This window comes from Entelurus aequoreus, linkage group LG21, assembly GCF_033978785.1.
Source record: "Entelurus aequoreus isolate RoL-2023_Sb linkage group LG21, RoL_Eaeq_v1.1, whole genome shotgun sequence".
NCBI lineage: Eukaryota > Metazoa > Chordata > Actinopteri > Syngnathiformes > Syngnathidae > Entelurus > Entelurus aequoreus.
This window is the reverse complement of record NC_084751.1, coordinates 452604-459835: the sequence shown is the minus strand read 5'-3', so window position 1 is coordinate 459835 and position 7232 is coordinate 452604. Positions and strand designations below refer to the sequence as shown.

General features: G+C 41.8%; 1 protein-coding gene across 1 annotated transcript; it reads left to right on the top strand.

Moving 5' to 3' along the window:
- Positions 1-431: 431 nt before the first annotated feature.
- On the top strand, positions 432-6783 carry LOC133638818 (splicing factor ESS-2 homolog). Its single transcript, XM_062031794.1, has 10 exons — positions 432-851; positions 2684-2852; positions 3727-3810; positions 3909-4081; positions 4172-4289; positions 5156-5289; positions 5358-5460; positions 5538-5647; positions 5728-5843; positions 5930-6783. Exons 1-10 carry the CDS (start codon positions 705-707, stop codon positions 6207-6209), a joined length of 1434 nt encoding a protein of 477 aa, XP_061887778.1. The 5' UTR covers positions 432-704; the 3' UTR covers positions 6210-6783.
- The last annotated feature ends 449 nt before the right edge of the window (positions 6784-7232 follow it).

The window sequence follows — 7232 nt, the reverse complement described above, 5'->3', positions numbered from 1 at the left end:
AGCGTGTCCGCCCTGAGATTGGTAGGTTGTGAGGTCATACCAAAGACTATAAAAATGGGACCATTTACCTCCCTGCTTGGCACTCAGCATCAAAGGTTGGAATTGGGGGTTAAATCACCAGAAATGATTCCCGGGCGCGGCACCGCTGCTGCCCACTGCTCCCCTCACCTCCCAGGGGGTGGAACAAGGGGATGGGTCAAATGCAGAGGACACATTTCACCACACCTAGTGTGTGTGTGGCAATCATTGGTACTTTAACTTTAACAAAGCACATTTTGACTGGTTGGGCAAACTCCCATGCACCCTCAAGGACCCTGCCGAGAGTATAGAGCTGGTCTACCGTTCCCACAGAAAGTAACAAGTCAAAATAGCATTTGCAAATTTCAGTGTTGATTACAAAGGACGCCACACGTAATTTGCAGCCGTTCCATTATTGACCTGTTGGGGGCAGTCACGTGCCATTGTCATTTCTAAAAAGAAGAAGACGTGACGCAATGGCTGCCTAACGTTGTGTTTACTCTTCTATTCCGAACTGCCCGTTGTCGCCTCCGAATGGACACGGACGTGTTCTGTATTAAGCCAAAAACGGGTAAAATCGGCGTCAATTTTAAGTGTACTCCTTTAAGATTCCATTTTTGTTTCCACTAAGTCGTCGTCAGAGAAAAGTTCGACGTTAGCCGTTAGCTAAGCAGCTCCGGGCCACAATGGAAGGCAGCGCCAGTGTGAGGAGAGCACTGTCCGGGACCCTCGTCCCCGCGGCCGTCACCACCGTCGCCCTGAGACAAGAGCCTCAAGAGACGGACGCTGGGAAGCCCAAGAGAAATGTTCTCATCGAAGAGGATTATATTGAGGTACCGTAAACATCCGAATTATGTTTTTAAAGGCGTTCGAAAGGGGGCGGTGCTAATACCCGGAAGTAATCCACATTGTTATATTTGTTTACATTTTTCTTTTCTTTCTTTAGTTTATTTCGAACATGAACACACTTACAGTATAATACATCACGCAATTTCATATAATTTCACTTTACATCATTTCCGAAAAGGAGTAGGAAGAAGCAAAGCTTATTTAATCCTACCCCTTTCCCACTTCAGAGCGTTTACAATTATATAGAATCATTTACTGACCTTTTTATATAATAAAATAACATCTGTGAATTAGTATACACAACAGTTTTGTAATACGTAATGAATTAATTCAGTCATTATTAACATACTGAGATGAAGAATATCTTATTTTCAATAAGGTTGAAAGTATTTCTTACAATTCTTCTTCTTTGTACTTTGTAAGCACTATTATTTTGAACAACCTCTTAAACTGGATCATATCAGTACAATGTTTAACTTCTTTACTTAATCCATTCCATAATTGAATTCCACATACTGATATGCTAAAGGTTCTAAGTCAGTGGTTCTTAACCTTGTTGGAGGTACCGAACCCCACCAGTTTCATATGCGCATTCACCGAACCCTTCTTTAGTGAAAAATAAAAATATATATTTTTTCACATTCAAGACAAAGTTATATGTTTTTGGTAACACTTTTGCATGGGGAACATATTCTAAGTAACAAAGACTTAATTTAGAGTTATTTGGTTAGGGTCAGGGTTAGAGGGTTAGGGCCAGGGTATAATAAGGCCATGCCGAATAAGGCATTAATAAGTACTTAATAATGACTAGTTAAGAGCCAATATGTTACTAATTTGCATGTTAATAAGCAACTAATTAATGGTGAATATGTTCCCCATACTAAATTGTTACCATGTTTTTTTTACTGGTGCATAAAATGAACCGTGCATGAACATCACTTTGTTCAAACAACAAAACCAACACAGCGCATAAACTCACAACAAATTACACACCTGCAAATCAGTCTGACTTCTGCTGTTGCCGTATCCGTAATACGCCGATAGTGAGAAGTTTGTATTTACACGATGAGTCGGGTGTGTTTTGACCTCCGCCGAACCCCTGAGGCCGACTCACCGAACCCCTAGGGTTCAATCGAACCTAGGTTAAGAACCACTGTTCTAAGTGTTGTACGTGCATACAAATGTTTTAAATTAGATTTTCCTCTAAGGTTATATTTCTCCTCTTTAGTTGAGAAGAATTGTTGTACATTCTTTGGTAGCAGGTTATAGTTTGCTTTGTACATCATTTTAGCTGTTAGCAATTTTACCAAATCACCAAACTTTAATATTTTTGACTCAATAAAATAAGAGTTTGTGTGTTCTCTATATCCAACATTGTGTATTATTCTAACTGATCTTTTTTGTAACATGGTTAGCGAATTTGTAGTTATTTCCCCCAAATTTCTACACAATAACTCAGATATGGTAACAGTAGCGAGCAGTAGAGAATATGGAGGGATTTTTGGCCCAGGACATATTTTGCTTTATTCAGTATTGAAATGTTTTTTGCCACCTTATGTTGTATGTTTTGTATATGAGATTTCCAGTTCATTTGATCATCTATTAATACATCCATTTTATTGATTGATTGATTGCAACTTTTATTAGTAGATTGCACAGTACAGTACATATTCCGTACAATTGACCACTAAATAGTAACACCCGAATAAGTTTTTCAACTTGTTTAAGTCGGGGTCCACGTTAATCAATTCATGGTTGCCCTATTACAGGGTGAAACTCCTTTGTTTTAATCCTTCAAATACCCCCTTTTTAACAGAGCTTGGAGAAGATCATTCAGAGGGACTTCTTTCCAGATGTAACAAAACTACAGGCCCAGAAGGACTACCTTGATGCGGAGGAAAGTGGAGACTTGGAGAGGATGCGAGAGATATCTATTCGTTATGGGAATTCTTTGTCGAAAAACACACCGCGATCCTCCGCACCCTGTGAGTAATAAATCATTATTTGCGTGCTATATATATAAGATGACACCTTACCTTAGGACTGGGCGATAAAACAATATCTATATATATCGCGATAGACACGTAATAGGTATCAATAAAATATGTGTTCGATAAAAGGTTTGTTAATTGTTTATTCTTTGACGAAAGAGGAAGACAAAACATAAGTTGCGAAGCAAGGTTGGTTGCATGAACAGAGGTACTCGCTCTCTGGTAACCTAGCAACTCAGGAAGTGGGAGTAACTCTCCTATTGTTGTCTCGCGGAGAAGAGAAACTGAAAATGAGTACTGCAAAGAAATTGTAGATAAAACATTAATAGTCACTTTGATGTATAGTGATTTTTGGGGGTTTAAAAAAAACGGACTATAGTAGTCTATAAATTATGCAGGACGCTCGTCCCCACCAACTCCGGCAATACCGGATCACCGTCGCAGCGCTCACACTTTAGAGCACAGCTGGCACTAAACCTGCAGAAAATATTTATTCTCAGGTTTATCCTTTTGTTCTATTTTGATACACTTTATTAGGCATTTCTTATGTACCGGTATTCATGTTTGCACCTCCACTTTAATAGGTTATTGTTAAGTGTTCAATTTGATTTTACAATTTTGTTTTAATTGATTGAGTGTTTTCCATGGTTGTGTTCACATTTCCTTCTGCCTTGATCGCTGAGGGGATTATAATCAGAGGAAGGCTACATTTTAAGTAAAAATATTTAAATGTAATATTTTTCTTTTGGTCTATTTTTCGGATGAATAACAAAACTTATATTGTGATACAGTTTTCAGCCATATCACCCAGCCCAGCCCAGCCCAACCTTACCCTGCCACATACTGATATTTGATTTTGCTTTATTAGACGTGACGCCAGCTAGCTTTGAAACACCAGTGGGCAACGTCGGATCTCCAACCATGTCTCAGACCAGTAGAGGTGTGGACGGTGGTAAGTCACTCGCTTTTCTGCTGCCCCTTTGGAAGAGAATGGATGCTTAGCTGCTCCAAACACTTACACGTCGATGTCTGTGGATGTGTGTTGGCTAGAAAGCACTATGGCTGACAAGAGAGAGGAAAACCAGCTACCCTCGCTGGATCGCTTCCTTGCCAAAAATACCAGCGAAGATAACGCGTCATTTGAACAGATAATGGACCTGGCAGAGGATAAGGAGAAGATGAAGCACTCTTGGTTGTATGAAGCTGAAGCAGAATTCAAAGAGGTAGACGAGCTACAAAGGCATTCATTTAACCATGTTTATCACCATTGTTTAATTAATACAATGAGTCTATTTTTTTTTCTTCTCCTCTAGCGTCATGAGCAGAATCTGGCCTTACCGCCGACAGAGAAGGCCGCGCTTGAATGTGTCAAAGCCGGGCTGGAGACGTGGGAATATAAAGCCAAGAATGCCTTGATGTATTATCCAGAGGGTAGGATGATAATGAGACTGATCAAGTAAACAATAACAACAGTGGAACCTTTGTGTTATCATTAGTTATTAGTAGCAAAATGTTGGCTTTTTCTCGTTAAATTATGCCTTTTTGCTCCATTTATTCATTTTTATTTTATTTCTACAATGTGCCACAGGCCCAAAAAAGCCATTGTCCGCAAATAGTTTCCTAGTTTTCCTATTTCATCGGGAAGGAGAAGTATTACCTAGAGTGTTTTAAGTATTTTTAGCACCATTCATAGTCAAAGACTAGGCTACGTGCTTGTGAAGTTGTTCTGCACGCTTCCACACCTCTCCTTTTGGTGTTCATGCAAAGTCCCCAGGCTTGTGGAAGTGCGTTGCATGTCTGCACCTCTGTCTACAAGCGGGTATTTTAATTAAGTTATAAAGTTAAAGGACCAATGATTGTCACACACACACACTAGGTGTGGTGAAATCTGTCCTCTGCATTTGACCCATCCCCTTTGTTCACCCCCTGGGAGGTGAGGTCAGCAGTGGTGGCCACACCTGGGAATAATTTTTGGTCATTTAACCCCCAATTCCAACCCTTGATGCTGAGAGCCAAGCATGGAGGTAATGGGCCATTTTTATAATCTTTGGTATGACACGACTATGCATTTTCTTAATACTTAAGAAAATGCACGCCGCAGTTCCTGTCTTTGACTGGTACTGCCTACCAAGTGGACATTTTGAGCGGAGCTAGGATGCATACCTCCACCTAACATCCATCCATCCATTTTCTACCGCTTGTCCCTTACGGGGTCGCGGGAGGTGCTGGAGCCTATTTCAGCTGCCTAACAATTATGGCTTTTTATTAATTGAAAAATGTTTCTCTTCCAAAATCAGGTGTCAAAGATGACGACGCCCTCTTTAAGAAACCACGGGAGGTGGTTCACAAGAACACACGTTTCATGGGAGATCCGTTTAGCAAAGCTCTGAATAAAAGCCAGATTAAGGAAGCGGCAGCACTCAATGCACAGGTAAGCCGTGCCAAAAGGTGTCATTTTAAGAAAGTTGGAAGACTGGTGTTAAAAGTTTGTGTGGTCAGTTCAAGCAGGGCAAAGTTGGTCCAGACGGGAAAGAGCTGATCCCACACGATTCCCCGTCAGTGAATGGTTACGGCTTTGAAAGAACGCCCTCCCCTGCACCTGGTGGGTTTTTAAATCACTAAATTTTTTGCAGTACTTGAAATGACAAACTGTTTAACGAAGCTGTTTTGCCGTCCTAGGTGTGGCCGAGTCGCCTCTGATGACATGGGGTGAAATAGAAAGCACGCCTTTTCGCCTGGATGGATCCGACACCCCGTATGCCGAAAGGAACCACGGCCCATCCTTTAAGGTATTAAAAACGTCTAGAATGTTTTCTGAATGCTTCAATGCTGTAAATACTTACTTGTATCGTTATGTTGTTTATTAAAGATCCCAGAACCAGGGAGAAGAGAGCGACTGGGTTTAAAGATGGCCAACGAAGCAGCTGCCAAAAATCGCGCCAAAAAGCAGGAGGCGTTGCGAAAGGTCACAGAGAACCTGGCCAGGTAAATACATCGGACCTTCCGCACCCATCCTACAGTAAAGTAGCAAAGGCATTTATTTCAACAACCTCTTGTACTGTATATTACAGTCTAACACCGAAAGGCTTGAGCCCGGCGCTCACCCCTGCCCTGCAGAGGCTGGTCAACCGGACGTCCAACAAGTACACGGACAAAGCGCTACGAGCCAGCTACACGCCGTCGCCCTCGCACACAATCGCCGGCTGCAAGTCCCCCTTCGGTGGTCCGGCCACTCCCACTGGGACGCCCACGCCGGACAAAACCAAGACGCCGAGCGCACAGGACCTTTCGTCACTCACAGACAATCTGTTGCAGCTTCCCAAGAGGCGGAAAGCGTCAGACTTTTTCTAAAAAAGTTTAAATGGACATTTGTTGACAGTTGAATTTTCGTTATTTTGCAGCAAGACTGGAAATCATGTATTTATTTTTCAGTTTATTTTGTGGCAGAGGGGTTAGTGCGTGTGCCTCACAATACGAAAGGTCTTGGGTTTGATCCTGCGCTCGGAATCTTTCTGTGTGGAGTTTGCATGTTCTCGCCGTGACTGCGTGGGTTCCCTCCGGGTACTGCAGCTTCCTCCCACCTCCAAAAACATGCACCTGGGGATAGGTTGATTGGCAACACTAAATTGGCCCTAGTGTGTGAATGTGAGTGTGAATGTTGTCTGTCTATCTGTGTTGGCCCTGTGATGAGGTGGCGACTTGTCCAGGGTGTACCCCGCCTTCCGCCCGAGTGCAGCTGAGATAGGCTCCAGCGACCCCGAACTGGACAAGCGGTTGAAAATGGATGGATGGATGGTTGTTAATTTTTCATATAGTGACCCATTAAACAATAGATTCAGCTCTGCCAGAGAGGTACACACATGTTTCTCTTATATGTAAATTAACCTTCTATGTTTCCTTACATTATTAAAAAAACAAAAACATGTTCCACATTGTCTCTTAATAGCTTTTCATAGTGTTTTGAAAGTGCATGTTTTAGTTGCTCAGATACATTTTTGCTCTCTATATTCGCTGCAACAAAGCTATAGTTTTCCAAAACAAAACTACTAATGTGTGTTTTCTTAAACCGGTCGTGGATGAGTTTTGCAGTAAATAACGGTGGTACAAGTACAATATAAATATTGAAGTGGTACTTGATGAAAAATAAGCACTATAGCGGTGCGTTGGCTTTTACAAGTCCCTACATGCAGTCTGCGCCAGCCACTTGCGTTAAATTTTGCAACATACACTATATTGCCAAAAGTATTTGGCCACCTGCCTTTACTCACATATGAACTTGAAGTGCCATCCTGCGGAATTGTCCAAAATGTTTTGGTATCCTTGAGCATTCAAAGTTCCTTTTACTAGGACTAAGGGACCTGAAAAAACAACCCC

Excerpts from the sequence above, each read along its gene's own strand:
- LOC133638818 (XM_062031794.1), top strand. The coding sequence starts at position 705 with ATGGAAGGCAGCGCCAGTGTGAGGAGAGCACTGTCCGGGACCCTCGTC. Across the intron at positions 3,811-3,908 it reads CAGTAGAGGTGTGGACGGTG|AAAGCACTATGGCTGACAAG; the intron begins GTAAGTCACTCG and ends TGTGTTGGCTAG. Across the intron at positions 5,844-5,929 it reads GTCACAGAGAACCTGGCCAG|TCTAACACCGAAAGGCTTGA; the intron begins GTAAATACATCG and ends TGTATATTACAG.